Genomic DNA, 18,249 nt, shown 5'->3' on the forward strand with positions numbered 1-18,249 from the left:
CTCTAGACTTCTCTTCTCGCTTCATTTCATTCATTTAATCTTCAATCACTGATACCCTTTCTTCCAGTTGATCAAATCAGCTACTGAAGCTTGTGCATTCATCAAGTAGTTCTCGTGCCATGGTTTTCAGCTCCACCAGATCATTTAAGGACTTCTCTGCATTGGTTATTCTAGTTAGCCATTCGTCTCATCTTTTTTCAAAGTTTTTAACTTCTTTGCGATGGGTTTGAACTTCCTCTTTTAGCTTGGAGAAGTTTGATCGTCTGAAGCCTTCTCTCAACTCATCAAAGTCATTCTCCGTCCAGCTTTATTCCGTTGCTGGAGAGGAGCTGCGTTCCTTTGGAGGGTGAAAGGCACTCTGATTTTTAGAATTTTCAGCTTTTCTGCTCTGTTTTTTCCCCATCTTTGTGGTTTTATCTACCTTTGGTCTTTGATGATGGTGACGTACAGATGGGTTTTTTGTGTGGATGTCCTTTCTGTTTGTTAGTTTTCCTTCTAACAGTCAGGATGCTGAGCTGCAGGTCTGTTGGAGTTTGCTGGAGGTCCACTCCAGACCCTGTTTGCCTGGGTATCAGCAGTGGAGGCTGCAGAACAGCGAGTATTGCTGAACAGCAAATCTTGCTGCCTGATCGCTCCTCTGAAAGCTTCGTCTCAGAGGGGTACCCAGCCCTGTGAGGTATCAGTCTGGCCCTACTGGAGGGTGTCTCCCAGTTAGGCTACTCGGGGGTCAGTGACCCACTTGAGGAGGCCGTCTGTCCGTTCTCAGATCTCAAACTGCATGCTGGGAGAACCATTACTCTCTTCAAAGCTGTCAGACAGGGACATTTGAGTCTGCAGAGGTTTCTGCTGCCTTTTGTTCAGCTATGCCCTGCCCCCAGAGGTGGAGTCTATAGAGGCAGGCAGGCCTCCTTGAGCTGAGGTGGGCTCTGCTCAGTTTGAGCTTCCCAGCTGCTTTGTTTACCTACTCAAGCCTCAGCAATGGCGACGCCCCTCCCCCAGCCTTGCTGCCGCCTTGCAGTTCCATCTCAGACTGCTGTGCTAGCAATGAGCGAAGCTCCTTGGGCGTGGAACCCTCTGAGCCAGGTGCGTGATATAATCTCCTGTTGTGCCATTTGCTGAGACCATTGGAAAAGCGTGGTATTAGGGTGAGAGTGACCCAATTTTCCAGGTGCCGTCTGTCACTGCTTCCCTTGGCTAGGAAGGGGAATTCCCTGACCCCTTGCGCTTCCCTGGTGAGGCGATGCCTCACCCTGCTTAGGCTCAGGCTCGTTGGGCTGCACCCACTGTCCTGCCCCCACTGTCTGACAAGCCCCCATGAGATGAACCTGGTACCTCAGTTGGAAATGCAGAAATCACCCATCTTCTGTGTTGCTCATGCTGGGAGCTATAGACTGGAGCTGTTCTTATTCGGCCATCTTGGAACCCTCCTTTTTTTTTTTTTTTTTTTTTTTTTTTTTTTTTTTGAGACAGAGTCTTGCTCTGTCTCCCAGGCTGGAGTGCAGTGGGGCAATCTCTGCTCACTGCAAGCTCAGCCTCCCAGGTTCATGCCGTTCTCCTGCCTCAGCCTCGTCAGTAGCTGGGATTACAGGCGCCTGCCACCACGCTGGGCTAATTTTTTTGTATTTTTTAGTAGAGACGGGGTTTCACTGTGTTAGCCAGGATGGTCTCGATCTCCTGACCTTGTGATCCGCCTGCCTCGGCCTCCCAAAGTGCTGAGATTACAGGTGTGAGCCACCGCACCCGGCCTTTTTTGGACAGAGTCTTGCTCCATTGCCCAGGCTGGAATGCAGTGATGCGATCTTGACTCACTGCAACCTCCATCTCTCGGGGTCAAGCGAATCTCATGCCTCAGCCTCCCAAGAAGCTGGGATTACAGGAATGTGCCACCGTGCCCAGCTAATTTTGGCATTTTTAATAGAGATGGGTTTTCACCATGTTGGCCAGGCTGATACTGAACTCTAGGCCTCAAGCATTCTGTCTGCCTCGAGTAAATAATTTTTATGAGTATAAAAACTAGTTGTCACAATTGGAGCATTTAAAGTAGATCCTGGAATATTACTTGAGGAAAACATTAAAGGCCATATTTGCATAAGGTGTTATTTGCACAAAAAGTGAAAAGTAAAAGCCTCGTTTCACCTCTACTCCACCTTTTTCCCTCTCCCTAGAAAACAACCACTAACAACTATTGATGAATTTTTGTTTATTATGGAATATTCTTTTTTTTTTTTGAGATGGACGCTTGCTCTATTGCCCAGGCTGCAGTGCAGTGGTGTGATCTCAGCTCATAGCAACCTCCGCCTCCTGGGTCAAGCGATTCTCCTGCCTCAGCCTCCTGAGTAGCTGGAATTACAGGCGCCCACCACCACGCCCAGCTAATTTTTTATATTTTTGGTAGAGACCAGGTTTCACCCTGTTGGCCAAGCTTGTCTCAAACTCCTGACCTTGTGATCCGCCTGCCTCGGCCTCCCAAAGTGCTGGGATTACAGGCGGGAGCCACCGTGCCTTGCCTTTCTCTACCTTTCTTTTAAAACGTAGATTTGTTTTGGAGAAAATTGTTTACACTCCTTGAGTTCACTCTAGCCTTTACAGTTTAGCAGACACCAACATGATCCAGGTTTGATTTAATGTGATACTTAAATTTTTGCTTACTTCTACTAATTAGGGATTATTTGCAGCAATTCACTGGATTTGTACTTCAGTGTATTCAGTTTAACATTCATATCAAAAGTAACACCAAGGAGCTGGGCGTGGTTGCTCATACCTGTAATCCCAACACTTTGGGAGGCTGAGGCGGGCAGATCACCTGAGGCCAGGAGTTCAAGACCAGCCTGGCTAACATGGTAAAACCCTGTCTCTACCAAAAATACAAAAAAAAATTAGCCGGCTGTGGTGGCAGGCGCCTGTAGTCCCAGCTACTTGGGAGGCAGGGGCAGGAGAATTGCTTGAACCTGGAAGGCAGAGGTTGTGGTGAGCTGAGATTACACCACTGCACTCCAGCCCCCTGGGTGACAGAGCGAGACTCCATCTCAAAAAAAAAAAAAAAAGTAAGTAATACCAAGGAACAAATACTTTTTTAGCTGAGGTGACTGTCTTGAATGCTTTCCTTGAGTGTGAGAAGGGAACCTCAACTTCAGTCTTGATGCTAACAAATAAGCAGTCCATCTTAGAATTAGCTCATTAAAGAGGTTGATAGGTCAGTCTATTAAGTAAAAACTAATTGTTGTTGATATTAAGATACATATGTTACTAGTTCCTTTGACATTATGGTGATGACTTTTTTTTTTTTTTTGAGACAGAGTCTTGCTCTCTCGCCAAGCTGGAGTGCAGTGGTGTAATCAAGGCTCACTGCAACCTCTGCCTCTCGGGTTCAAGGGATTCTTCTGCCTCAGCCTCCTGAGTAGCTGGGATTACAGGCACGCGCCACCATGCCTGGCTAATTTTTGTATTTTTAATAGAGATGGTGGTTCACCATGTTGGCCAGGCTGGTCTCGAACTCCTGACCTCCTCATGATCCGCTTGCCTTGGCCTCCCAAGGTGCTGGGATTACAGGCGTGAGCCACTGCACCCAGCCAACATTTTTTTTTTTTTAATTGTGGATCAGTTTAAAATTTGCTTGTTACCAAAATTTGTTATAAATTAAGATATTTCTATTAACAGAGCTACAAATTATAGACATTTTATCATGTGAATATTTTTCAGTGTTAAACATTTATGGTTAAATAAATTATACTATATGACCTAGAATATATAATTTAATCTCCTTTGCAATAGATACATTAAATTTACTGTTTAAATCTGTTACCATTAATAATAGTGGCAAACATTATGTTGGAAATCTTTTCTTTTACATCACAACATTGTTGTGTGAATTTTTGACAGAAACAAAAATACAGAAATACAATATATGAATATAGCTAAATACAGAATGGTGACTTTTTTCTCTTCAAGGGTAAAAAGACTTTTTTTCTCTTCTAGTGAAAGAGACTGCATGAATAGAAAAAGATTGGTTCGTTAGCTTTACAGTTTTGCCTAGAAATGATCTATAAATGCATTTCCCCCCCTGCTACTTACCGAAAGTATAAAAAGGAAGTTAAAGGAAAGTTTCCTTGTTGGTTACTACCATAAGAAAGATGCTGTATTCTATTTTAGCAGGGCCACTATATGGAAAATATCTAAATTAAATGCTGTTACAAAAATGAATTACTAATGAGATTCTAGCTAAGGAGGGCACTAAATGAGGATTTTGTGTGTGTTTATATATATATATATATATATATATATATATATAATTATTATTATTGTTATTATTTTTGAGATGAAGTCTCACTCTGTTGCCCAAGCTGAAGTGCAGTGGTGTGATCTTGGCTCACAGCAAACTCCACCTCCCGGGTTCATGCCATTCTCCTGCCTCAGCCTCACAAGTAGCTGGAACTACAGACGCCTGCCACCACTCCTGGCTACTTTTTTGCATTTTTAATAGAGGTGGGGTTTCACCGTGTTAGCCAGGATGGTCTCAATCTCCTGACCTCGTGATCCACCCACCTTGGCCTCCCAAAGCACTGGGAATACAGGTGTGAGCCACCGCGCCCAGCCAATATATATTTAAATAATCCAAAACAAACAAAGGTTGCTATAAAAAAGGTCTGTATGCACTGTAAGCATATAGGTTTTTTTCTTTTTTTCATGTGTATTTTTAAACAATGGAAGAGTCAACTGTGTTAGACTAAATTATGTTATTGACTGGGTGCGATGGTTCACGCCTCTAATCCCAGCACTTTGGGAGGCCGAGGCGGTGGTGAAGTCAGGAATTTGAGACCAGCCTGGCCAACATGGTGAAACCCCGTCTCTGCTAAAAATACAAAATTAGCCAGGCGTAGTGACGCATGCCTGTAATCCCAGCTGCTTGGGAGGCTGAGGCAGGAGAATCGCTTGAACTTGGGAGGCAGAGGTTGCAGTGAGCTGAGATTGTGCCATTGCCCTCCAGCCTGGGCAGCAAGAGTGAAACTCTGTCTCAAAAATAAAATAAAATAAAATAAAATAAAAACATTATTGTATATGCTGCATTGAATGGAACCTTTATATTATAATTATCAAAAAAGTTTGCGTCATAGCAATTTATCCTCATTGAAAACCTTGCAGCATCCTTTTATTTTGGAATATCCTGTCAACAGTCATACCACCAGGACATGACTATATAACAATAAAATATTCTCTTGCATTAAATTGAGGGTATCTGTTCAATAAAAGACAAAAAAGAAAATGTAGGAAATGTACTACTTAGAGCTGTTACTTTCTAAGTGCACAACACCGTGGACAATTCAAGGCATCATAATCTCCATCAATAACAAAAAAATATTTTTGTCCTGCTGTTAAAATCCATCATTATAGACAGAACTTGTGCAGATTGATTAGACAGATTGATCTAACACTGATGTCCAAGCTGGCGTTGGCAACTAATGCATAACTAGTGGTCAATAGAGAGTTTGAAAGATCTTCACTTTCTATTGTTCTTTTCCAGGGGTCTTGAAGAGTTCTGTTCTAAAATATGTTGTTGAGTTGAGCTTCTCAGTTTGCTTTCTCATTCTCAAACTGATGATGTTTTTCCTCTAGTTCTGTGTGCTGTGCTTATATTCCTTTTTGCTCTTCGCACTGTTTGGAGCTCAGTTTCAGAGTCCTTCAGTTTTTGACCTTTTTTTTTTTTGACCTTCATCTTGAACACCTGCTTCATCTCTATCTCCATCTTCTTCATTTTAGCTACATGCTCTCTTCTTTCCTCTTCCGTTTGTGCCAGAGGGCTCTTAGTAAGCTGCCCTTTATTCTTGTTGTTATCAACTCCATTGTAAGTCAGCTGCCAGTTTTCTGCTTCTGTGGTTTTCGTAGTGGGCATTATCAGGAACATCTTTCAAGTCTTGTATGTGTGTTCCTATCAAGATATTCCTTAGAATTGTAAAATTACAGTGTTCACCATATTCAACATCAGCAACACCCCTAGGATACTGCCTTCCTGTGACTCTCTTGCCATTAACTTCAATAGTAGTATTACTGGCTACCACAGCAAGTGGTAAACAGTCCTTTATCCTTTTTTTTTTTTTTTTTTTTTCTTGAGACAGAGTCTCGCTCTGTCACCCAGGCAAGCCTGGTGATAGCTGGTTGTCCAGGATAGAATTTTAGTTCAACTTTAAACTTACAGAATTACTCACAGAATTACTTAGTCTGGTAATCTGGAGTGCAGTGACCGATAGCTCACTGCAACTTCTGCCTCCTGGCTTCAAGTGATTCTTGTGACTCAGCCTCCCAAGTAGTTGGGATTACAGGCACATGCCACCATGCCCGGCTAATTTTTGTATTTTTAGTAGAGATGGGGTTTCGTCATGTTGACCAAGCTGGTCTCGAACCCCTGGCCTCAAGTGATTTGACTGCTCCGGCCTCCCAGAGTGCTGGCATTGCAGACATGAGCTGCTGCACCCAGCCAGTCCTTTATCTTTTTAACAAGTTTATTTTCTTCATCATGTGTTTTTGGAAATTCATGTATTTAATTTTATGTTCTTAGCTTTCTTTCATTATCTGTTTTTAAACTATTGGCATTTCTCTGGTATCAGCATGTCTGCTTTGGCAATAAGTGGGAATGATATTCACTTTTTCAAGCAAAAGCTTCATAAACTTAGTATCCAATGGTTTAAGTCCATGTCCTGAAGGAGCAATGAAGTATAAACAACACTGCACCCTGTTATCAGGCATCTGACATCTGTTTTATCATGATTCTCCATTTAGGTGGTCCTCAATTTACTATCAGTGTAGTCAGTAACCAACAATTACTGTTACCCATTGCAACTCTAAATCATGGGATATCTACTCTTGTGAGCAGCAACTGAACACCACCTTCTTTGATTAAAACTTTGCATAGTTCCACCTGCACAGTCTTTTTAATTCTATGAGAAGGATCTGGATACTCTGGAGAATACAGAGTGAGGAATAATGAGTTGGTTAATGTAAAGTTCCCGAATCCAGATTTACCCACTGCCATAAGTATGAATTCCAACCCTCTCTTCTCTGATTTTCTGGATATTTGATTTGGGAGATTGGAAAATCCCACATAGACTGCAGGGTTCTTCTGTTGAGCTACCATGCTGCTGTTGATGCTTCTCTCCTCAGCAGCAGATCTCTTGATGACCAACATCCCCTCCCTACTCCATGACTAGCCCCAGCTGGAAATCTTATTTAGAGGTTAAATAAAATGTGTTCCAGAGATTTAAAGATAAATGAAATATTATAAATTTGTTCAGACCCATAGAATGTACAACACCAAGAATGAACCCTAAGGTAAACTATAGACGTTGGGTGATAGTGATGTGTCAGTGTAGATTCATCAATTGTAATAAATGTACCACTTTGGTAGTGGATGTTGATAATGTGGGAGGCTATGCATATGTGGGATGGGGAATATGGCTGTACCTTTGAATTTTGCTATGAACTTAAAACTACTCTAAAAAATAGTATTTAAAAAATCTCAAAATAGGCCGGGCGCGGTGGCTCACGTCTGTAATCCCAGCACTTTGAGAGGCTGAGGCAGGCGGATCACGAGGTTGGGAGATCGAGACCATCTTGGCCAACATGGTGAAACCCTATCTCTACTGAGAATACAAAAATTAGCTGGGCGTGGTGGCGTGTGCCTGTAAAATCACAGCTACTCGGGAGGCTGAGGCAGGAGAATGGCTTGAACCACGGAGTTTGCAGTAAGCCAAGATCGCACCAGTGCACTCCAGCCTGGCAACAGAGCGAAATTCCGTCTCAAAAAAACAAAATCTCAAAATAAAATTAAAAAGTGAAAGAGAAAGACTTTCAGGCAAACAAAATATAAATGTAATAGTAATAAAAATATGAAACATGGATGTTTTATATGCTAGAAGGTAAAAATTTTAATTTTATCTTTTTTTCTCTTATAGACATTCCACTTCTTCCATCTATTACATCTCTGAGTCTAAATGAAAATGAAGAGAAGACTGGACCTTTTGTTGTACACTGGCTAAACAATAAAGAACTGCATTTTACTTTGTCCATGGAAGTTTTTTTACAGCAACTTAGAAAAAGTTTTGAACAACCATCTTCTGAAGCCAGTGTAGAAGATTCTAATCAGGCAGATGTAAAATCTGATGAAGGTAAAAGTTTAAGAAGAAAGAAAAATTTAAAGTTTTGTTCAAAATAGCAAACATTTTCATATTAGGGTAAAACTAGCTACTTGTAATAAACTTGAAAATTGCAATGACATGATCCAAACATGGACTAGCTCATTTAATAATCTAATGTAGATATTTCTCTTACCGGTGGCTTTTTTCCACATGGTTATTTAAGGACTGCGGGTTCTCATTCTTCTGGTTTTGTTAGCCCTTAGGACTTTCCCATATAAAGGACCTTCTGTAGACTAGCAGCATTGGTGTTACCCAGGAGCTTGTTAGAATGCATGTCTCAAGGTCCACACAGACCCACCAAACCAGAATCTGCAATTTAATGAAATTTCCAGGTGATTTGTATGTACATTAAAGTTTGAGAAGCATTAAAACTAGGACATTAAATTTCTCTGCCTTTGGCCTTCAGTTGGTGTAGAGAGAGAGGTAGAGAGAAAGAAAGCATAGCTATTTTTCAACTACCTTGATTGACACATATCACTTACACTGTCATTCAGCTGGCAAGAACATTCAGCTGGAATTCACAGTGTAGTTCCTGACTCTGTAGGCTTTATATACTGAGAAATGGGAAGTAAGGAACTGTGGTGGGCAGCTAGCCATCTCTCTGACAGTCTGTGGTTCATAAATGTGTTTGGTTTTTTTTTTTAAGTTTTGTTTTAATTTGTTTAATTTTTAATTTCAAGATTATTTATGATCATTAGGGAAGAAAAATCAAACAGGTACACAGATAGTTATAAAGTTTCCACATTGTTGTTTGATAAGTATCCTTCCAGTTTGATTCTTTTCTTATGCTCATACAAACATCTAAATACAGACACTTAAAAGTTGTACTATGGGTGTTCATTTTTATACAGAAATAATGTTCTGCACTTTGTGTTTTTTGTTTTTTGTTTTTTGTTTTTTTTTAATGGGGTCTTGCTCTGTCACCCAGGCTGGAGTGCAGTGGCGCAATCTTGGCTCACTGCAGCCTCCACCTCCCGGGTTCAAGCAGTTCTCCTGCCTCAGCCTCCTGAGTAGCTGGGATTAAGGCACCCGCCACCACGCCCAGCTAATTTTTGTATTTTTAGTTGAGACAGGGTTTCACCATGTTAGCCAGACTGGTCTCGAACTCCTGACCTCAGGTGATCCATCCACCTGGGCCTCCCAAAGTGCTGGGATTACAGGCGTGAGACTGTAATTACCATGCCCGGACTGTGCTTTGTTTTAATTCAGTCAGTAATGGGTAGTTTTTCTTATCATTGTATTTAACAGCTGCTGAGTATTCCATGTCTAAGAGAAATGTCTAACAGGTCTTCTATTGACAGACATTTAAATTAATTTAAATTGTTTTTCATTATTCTAGGTACAATGACTTGTCTTTTTCATTTTTGTGTGAGTTTTTCTATAATCTTGATTTCTAGATGGGGAATTTCCAGGGAGTATAGCAATTTTAACTATCAATAACTTCTGACAGTTGCCCTCCAGAAATGTTTTACCAGTTTATACTTCCTCTAAGTGTATCTAAATATATGCTTTACATCCTTATCAACACTGGATGTTTTCATTATATTCCTTTTTTTTTTTGCCAGTTGATAAGGGGACAATGGACATCTTGTTTTACTTTGCGTTTTCTTGATGCAAATTAAGCAGAATATCTTTTATTATATTTTTGCCCTTCTGTGGCTTACCTTTTAATGCCCTTTATCTAATTTCCTGCTGAGTTTTTTTTTTTCTTATTGATTTGTATATCTTGACTTACTTTTTTATTATTATTATTATACTTTAAGTTTTAGGGTACATGTGCACAATGTGCAGGTTAGTTACATATGTATACATGTGCTATGCTGACGTGCTGCACCCATTAACTCGTCATTAAGCATTAGGTATGTCTCCTAAAGCTATCCTTCCCCCCTCCCCCCACCCCACAACAGTCCCCAGAGTGTGATGTTCCCCTTCCTGTGTCCATGTGTTCTCATTGTTCAATTCCCACCTATGAGTGAGAATATGCGGTGTTTGGTTCTTTGTCCTTGCGATAGTTTACTGAGAATGATGATTTCCAATTTTATCCATGTCCCTACAAAGGACATGAACTCATCATTTTTTATGGCTGCATAGTATTCCATGGTATATATGTGCCACATTTTCTTAATCCAGTCTATCACTGTTGGACATTTGGGTTAGTTCCAAGTCCTTGCTATTGTGAATAGTGCTGCAGTAAACATACGTGTGCATGTGTCTTTATAGCAGCATGATATATAGTCATTTGGGTATGTACCCAGTAATGGGTTGGCTGGGTCAAATGGTATTTCCAGTTCTGGATCCTTGAGGAATCGCCACACTGACTTCCACAAAGGTTGAACTAGTTTACAGTCCCACCAACCGTGTAAAAGTGTTCCTATTTCTGCACATCGTCTCCAGCACCTGTTGTTTCCTGACTTTTTAATGATTGCCATTCTAACTGGTGTGAGATGGTATCTCATTGTGGTTTTGATTTGCATTTCTCTGATGGCCAGTGATGGTGAGCATTTTTTCATGTGTTTTTTGGCTGCATAAATGTCTTCTTTTAGAAGTGTCTGTTCATGTCCTTCGCCCACTTTTTGATGGGGTTGTTTGTTTTTTTCTTGTAAATTTGTTTGAGTTCATTGTACATTGTGGATATTAGCCCTTTGTCAGATGAGTAGGTTGCGAAAATTTTCTCCCATTCTGTAGGTTTCCTGTTCACTCTGATCGTAGTTTCTTTTGCTGTGCAGAAGCTCTTTAGTTTAATTAGATCCCATTTGTCAGTTTTGGCTTTTGTTGCCATTGCTTTTGGTGTTTTAGACATGAAGTCCTTGCCCATGCCTATGTCCTGAATGGTAATGCCTAGGTTTTCTTCTAGGGTTTTTATGGTTTTAGGTCTAATGTTTAAGTCTTTAATCCATCTTGAATTAATTTTTGTATAAGGTGTAAGGAAGGGATCCAGTTTCAGCTTTCTACATATGGCTAGCCAGTTTTCCCAGCACCATTGATTAAATAGGGAATCCTTTCCCCATTGCTTGTTTTTCTCAGGTTTGTCAAAGATCAGATACTTGTAGATATGCGGCGTTATTTCTGAGGGCTCTGTTCTGTTCCATTGATCTATATCTCTGTTTTGGTACCAGTACCATGCTGTTTTGGTTACTGTAGCCTTGTAGTATAGTTTGAAGTCAGGTAGCGTGATGCCTCCAGCTTTGTTCTTTTGGCTTAGGATTGACTTGGCAATGCGGGCTCTTTTTTGGTTCCATGTGAACTTTAAAGTAGTTTTTCCAATTGTGTGAAGAAAGTCATTGGTAGCTTGGTGGGGATAGCATTGAATCTATAAATTACCTTGGGCAGTATGGCCATTTTCATGATATTGATTCTTCCTAACCATGAGCATGGAATGTTCTTCCATTTGTTTTTATCCTCTTTTATTTCATTGAGCAGTGGTTTGTAGTGCTCCTTGAAGAGGTCCTTCTTCACGTCCCTTGTAAGTTGGATTCCTAGGTATTTTATTCTCTTTGAAGCAATTGTGAATGGGAGTTCACTCATGATTTGGCTCTCTGTTTGTCTGTTATTGGTGTATAAGAATGCTTGTGATTTTTGTACATTGATTTTGTATCCTGAGACATTGCTGAAGTTGCTTATCAGCTTAAGGAGATTTTGGACTGAGACAGTGGGGTTTTCTAGATATACAATCATGTCATCTGCAAACAGGGACAATTTGACTTCCTGTTTTCCTAATTGAATACCCTTTATTTCCTTCTCCTGCCTAGTTGCCCTGGCCAGAACTTCCAACACTATGTTGAATAGGACTGGTGAGAGAGGGCCTCCCTGTCTTGTGCCAGTTTTCAAAGGGAATGCTTCCAGTTTTTGCCCATTCAGTATGATATTGGCTGTAGGTTTGTCATAGATAGCTCTTATTATTTTGAGATACGTCCCATCAATACCTAATTTGTTGAGAGTTTTTAGCATGAAGCGTTGTTGAGTTTTGTCAAAGGCCTTTTCTGCATCTATTGAGATAATCATGTGTTTTTTGTCTTTGGTTCTGTTTATATGCTGGATTACATTTATTGATTTGCGTGTATTGAACCAGCCTTGCATCCCAGGGATGAAGCCCACTTGATCATGGTGGATAAGCTTTTTGATGTGCTGCTGGATTCGGTTTGCCAGTATTTTATTGAAGATTTTTACATCAGTGTTCATCAAGGATATTGACTTACTTTTTAAATCTGGTAAACAGTCAAAACTTAAAAAAATATATGTCTCTTCAGAGAAAGGCTCTATATTGCTAACCAGGAATTGGGGGAGGGTGAGGGGACTGGGATTTTTGAAAGAGGAAAGAATATACATATTTACCTGTATTGATAAGTTGATATACAGTTTATTTTTTATTACTAAGGTGTTGAAGGAAACCTGGAAATTGGCACCATAAATGCATTCCCTTGAAATGGTTTCTTTAAGATGCCATAGCAGTTACAAGTCCATACACCTAGAGGATAACTAATGTAGCATACTGAGGTTTCGATAAACCTGGTACTTTAAAGTACAAATTACACTGAAATAATTTATTTTAAAAACTTAGTCCCAATTTTAGTTCCAGTTCCAATTCCCTCTTTTTACCATGAGCAAAACTGAGGTCCAGAAAAGTAGTGTGTGTTACTAAAGGTTAGCTGAGTGGTTAAATATAGAACATCTGCATTGAGAAGCCAGTTTACTTATTTTCCAGTTTAATATTGGGTCTTCTACCAGTGATAACTGACTCAGTCCTGTATGGCTGCTGATTACTCAGTGAACTTCAGTGACCTTATATTCCTGGAGCAAAGTTACTTTTAATGCAGAGCCCATTTCTTATTAATATGAAAACTGTTATGTTTTTCATCTTGAATCCATTTATAAAGATATTTATTTGTGTGTGTGTTTGTACTAATTGTATTAGTTTTACTAAGGCATTTTATGTTCCTCACACTCAAGGCAAAGAAATAAAACATAATCTGAAGAAAAATATATACTTCTTCAAAATAAAAAGAGTCTTCTTTATGCAGATCTGGGCATATTGTACAATACTTAACGGCTCAAGGGGATCAAAGTACCAGTTTGATGCTGATCCACTAAATAGAATCTCATTCATATTTGATGACTGGACTAACTCTGTGGGGGCTGTGATAGATTGAACCATTCTGGTGATATCCCCACATCTCACTAAATAAGAAAAGGCTCTACACTAGAATATGTAACAATTGATCTGGCTATAAATTATGTCTATAGGCTCTTTATTATTATAAGGTGGCAAAAGAGGCCCCTGTCTTGAGCACATGGTTAATAAAAGTATTATTGTCGTCTATAGATTGCTGGATTGATTTTGTGTTGTTATAATGAAGATAAGGTGCATATACCACTGTCATATTAAGAAACTTCCATAACTTGGCCGGGCACAGTGGCTCACGCCTGTAATGCCAGTACTTTGGGAGGCCGAGGCAGGTGGATCACGAGGTCAGGAGTTCAAGACCAGCTTGACCAAGATGGTGAAACCCCGTCTCTACTAAAAAGTACAAAAATTAGCCGGGCGCAGTGGCAGGCACTTGTAATCCCAGCTACTTGGGAGGCTGAGGCGGAATTGCTTGGACCCGGGCAGCAGAGGTTGCAGTGAGCTGAGATCATGCCACTGTACTCCAGCTTGGGTGAGAGTAAGACTCCGTCTCAAAAAAAAAAAAAAGAAACTTCCACAATTTGTCTCAGTTGTTCAAATAATGGAGCAAGTCCCTTTTCTGGGTTGACAGTTAGTCCTATATTGGCATTGCTGCTGGCTATGAAACTCACCACCAAAGGTAAATGATTAAATTGAACTACTTGGTAGGTGTTATAGTAACAAATGATACTTATATTTTTTGAAAGTCCAAGTTTTCTCCTTTCATCTGTGCAAGGGCAAAAGTAGATAAGAAACTAGATCTCAAAGTGTGCTCTGGAGCATTATCATTAAGCATTACGTTTACTGGTTTATTATAAAGTATATTGCAAAGAATACAGATAAAGAGATGTGTAGGGTGAGGTATGGCGGAAGGGGTACGGAGCTTCCATGCTCTCCTTAGGCATGAAATCTCCATTTGTTCAGCTATCCAGAAGCTCGGTAATTCTTAATTTATAGTAATAACCTGTTTGTATTTACTTGGTTCATGAACTCTTTTGCTTATAGAAACGGATGATGGTGTTGATGATCTGAAAATAAATCCCGAAAAGAAGGAATTAGGCCGTGATAAAATGGTACCAAACTCAAGTTTTACGTCATTATCGTCAGCTGCCATTGATCATCAGATTGAAGTACTTCTGTCTGAATGGAGTAAAAATGCAGATATGCTCTTTAGTATTCATCCCATGGATGGTTCTTTGCTAGTTTGGCATGTGGATTGGCTGGATGAATACCAGCCTGGTATGTTTCGTCAAGTACAGGTACTACTATTATTTCTGGAGAGCTACTTCCTTGTTTATGTGGGTACTGTTTTCTAATACCTCTTTATATAATTTTATATGTTCTAACACTTGCTTTCTTAATTCTAGGTGTCCTTTGTTTCCAGAATTCCAGTAGCTTTCCCCACAGGTGATGCAAACTCTCTCTGTAAAAGCATAATGATGTATGCCTGTACCAAGAATGTTGACTTGGCTATTCAGCAGGGGAAACAAAAACCTTCTGGCCTCACCCGTTCCACGTCAATGCTTATTTCTTCTGGTCACAATAAATCATCTAATAGTTTAAAATTAAGTATTTTTACCCCTAATGTTATGATGATTTCAAAACACGCTGATGGTTCTCTGAATCAGTGGCTGGTCAGTTTTGCCGAGGAATCTGCTTTTTCTACTGTTCTCAGTATTTCCCACAAATCCAGATATTGTGGTCATCGTTTTCACCTTAATGATTTAGCTTGCCACTCAGTATTACCATTATTGCTGACAACATCACACCATAATGCATTAAGGACACCAGATGTCGATAACCCAAAGCAACCATTTGATGCTCTAAATATTGAAGAATGCTCTTTGACACAACAAAATAAAAGCGCTGTTGACGTGGCATTTCAGGATCCCAGTGCAGTTTACAGTGAGCTTATTCTTTGGAGGGTTGACCCAGTTGGGCCATTGTCTTTTTCTGGAGGAGTTTCTGAGCTCGCCCGGATTAATTCTCTTCATGTTTCTGCCTTTTCCAATGTGGCATGGCTGCCCACTCTTATACCCAGTTATTGTCTGGGTAAGTATTCTGGTTTTTATTACAGTAATTTAGATTTGCTGACATTATCATTAAAGGGTGAAATTTTAATATTTGTAAATACTTTCTAGGTGCATACTGCAACTCTCCTAGTGCATGCTTTGTAGCCAGTGATGGACAATATCTGAGATTATATGAAGCAGTTATTGATGCTAAGAAACTTTTATCTGAGCTTTCTAACCCTGAAATTTCTGTAAGTAATGTACTTTAAAACAGCTTAAGTATATAATATTATGTTTTTAGATATTTTATATTTATTGGGCATGTTCTACAATTGTGACCTATAATTTGTAATAAGCATTTGTATCTTTGTTTTATTTTTTCACATTTGTATTGTCCTCTTGTAATGATTCAAAGCTCCTTTAAAAGGAAACCATTTCTTTCACTCTTTGAAAGAAAATGGAGTCTGGTCTCCTGTAATATGTTTCTGTAACACTTCTTTCCTCATAGATAAATGAGGACTACTGACAGTATAATGTAGAAGTTGTATCGGCCCCCCTGCAATTATTTTATAGGCAGGAGGAGCTGGAACAACAAGAATAGAATTTTAATCTTAAACATGAAAAGAAAGAGCCCTTAGCTTGGTTACAGTTCAGACAAGAGTTCTTTCGGTATTGTTGTAAGGCTTTTGCCTTATGACAGGCCACATTTGTTCTCATACCCACCTAATAACAACCTTCTGACTGCATTGTCTTAGAACATCCAACAAGCAAGCATTTCCACTTTTCTGGTTTTGGCGATTTTTCTTTTGGTATTCCCAGAGGCAGCCTTCAGCTGTACCAAGCTTTCTATTTAGGAGATTCAAGCCATCTCCCTGACTACCAATTAATGTATTTGTTAATGCTCGGCTTACAGAGTTGCATAAATGTCAGTGATCTGTTCCAATCCTATTTTTTTCTGTGAGTTAATTTTAATGCATAATTTTGCAGAACACAAGGTTTTCCAAAACATGTATATAGTATTACAGTAGAAATGAATATATTTTTTGGGGGGGGGGTCTTCTATTTATCAGGCATTTTTAAGTAATGGGAATTTAGATGTGAAGAAAACAGGTAAAAATTTGTATCATAGAGCTTATATTCTGGTGAAAGGAGATAGGAAGAAAACAGATAAAATATATTAATTTAAAATACTATGGATAGAAACAGTGTTGCAGAAGAATTAGGAATTGCCAAGTAAGTTGCTGGTCAGGGAAAATTTCACAGAAAAAGTACTATTTGAGTAAAGATCTGAAGGAGATGTGGGAACTAGATATGTAGATATTTATTAAAGGGAGAGTGATTTGGGAAAAGAGACAGCCAGTTCAGAGATCCCAAGGCCAGAGCATGTTTGGTATGTGATAAGGTTTGGCTCTGTGTCCCACCCACATCTCATCTTGAATTATACTCCCCACATGTTGAGGGAGGGACCTGGTGGGAGGTGATTGGATCATGGGGGCAGTTCTCCCATCCTGTTCTCATGATAGTGAGGGAGTTCTCACAAGATCTGATGGTCTTAAAACTGGCAGTTTCCCCTGTGCATGTGTCCTCTCCTGACACCTGTGAAGAAGGTGCTTGCTTCTCCTTTGCCTTCTGCCATGATTGTAAGTCCTGAGGCTTCCTGAGCCATGTAGAATTGTGAATCAATTAAACTTATGTATAAATTACCCAGTCTCAGGTATTCCTCCATAGAGTGTAAAAACAGCCTAATACAGATAATTGGTACCGGGAGTGGGGCACTGCTATAAGGATAACCCAAAAATGTGGAAGCGGCATTGGAACTGGGTAACAGGCAGAGGTTGGAATAGTTTGGAGGGCTCAGAAGAAGACAGGAAGATGTGGGAAAGTTTGGAACTTCCTAGAGACTTGTTGAATGGTTTTGACCAAAATGCTGATAGTGATATGGACAATGCAGTCCTGGCTGAGGTAGTCTCTGATGGAGATGACGAACTTACTGGGATCTGGAGCAAAGATCACTCATGTTAATGCTTTAGCAAAGAGACTGGTGGCATTTTGGCCCTGCTCTAGAGATCTGTGGAATTTTGAACTTGAGAGAGATGATTTAGGTTATCTGGCAGAAGAAATTTCTAAGCAGCAAAGCATTCAAGAGGTCACCTGGCTTATTCTCAATGCATTCAGTTATATGTGTTTACAAAGAGATAGTTTGAAATTGAAATTTATGTTAATTTACATTTAAAAGGGAAGCAGAGCATAAAGTTTAGAAAATATGCAGCCTGACCATGTGGTAGAAAAGAAAAACTCATTTCTGGAGAAGAATTGAAGGGCTACAGAAATTTGCATAAGTAACCAGGAGCTGAATGTTAATAGCCAAGGCAATGGGGAAAATGTCTCCAGGACATGTCAGAGATCTTCATGGCAGCCCCTCCCATCAGAGGTCCAGAGGCCTAGGCGGGAAAATGGTTTCATGGGCCAGGCCCAGGGCCCAGCTGCTCCATGCAGCCTTGGGATTCAGTGCCCTGCCTCCCAGCTGCTCTAGCTCCAGCCATGGCTAAAAGGGGCCATGGTACAGCTCGGGCTGTTGCTTCATAGAGTGCAAGCCCCAAGCCTTGGTGGCTGCCACATGGTGTTGGGCCTGTGGGTGTGCAGAAGGTGAGAGTTGAGGCTTGGCAGCAACCACCTAGATTTCAGAGAATGTATGGAAACACCTGGATGTTCAGGCAGAGGTCTGCAGCAGGGGCGAAGCCCTCATGGAGAACTTCTACTAGGGCAATGCAGAGGGAGAATGTGGAGTTGGAGCATCCCACAGAGTCCCCACTGGGGCCTGCCTAATGGAACTGGGAGAAGAGGGCCACCATCCTCCAGACCCCAAAAAGGTAGATCCACTGACAGTTTG

At 40.3% G+C, this 18,249-nt stretch overlaps 1 protein-coding gene and 1 pseudogene across 11 annotated transcripts in view; one reads left to right on the top strand and one right to left on the bottom strand.

Annotated features, from left to right (window-relative positions):
* DMXL1 (Dmx like 1) overlaps window positions 1-18,249 on the top strand; it is a 196,632-nt gene that overhangs the window by 55,518 nt on the left and 122,865 nt on the right. For all 11 annotated transcript variants that reach the window (XM_054555852.2, XM_054555854.2, XM_054555853.2 and 8 more), the window contains 4 exons: window positions 7,944-8,156; window positions 14,353-14,606; window positions 14,715-15,399; window positions 15,489-15,610. In XM_054555852.2, coding sequence (XP_054411827.1) covers window positions 7,944-8,156; window positions 14,353-14,606; window positions 14,715-15,399; window positions 15,489-15,610 — 1,274 coding nt within the window. The remainder of the gene's footprint in view (window positions 1-7,943; window positions 8,157-14,352; window positions 14,607-14,714; window positions 15,400-15,488; window positions 15,611-18,249) is intronic.
* LOC100938551 (septin-7-like) lies at window positions 5,495-7,177 on the bottom strand (annotated as a pseudogene).

The sequence above is a fragment of the Pongo abelii genome, chromosome 4 (assembly GCF_028885655.2).
Source record: "Pongo abelii isolate AG06213 chromosome 4, NHGRI_mPonAbe1-v2.0_pri, whole genome shotgun sequence".
NCBI lineage: Eukaryota > Metazoa > Chordata > Mammalia > Primates > Hominidae > Pongo > Pongo abelii.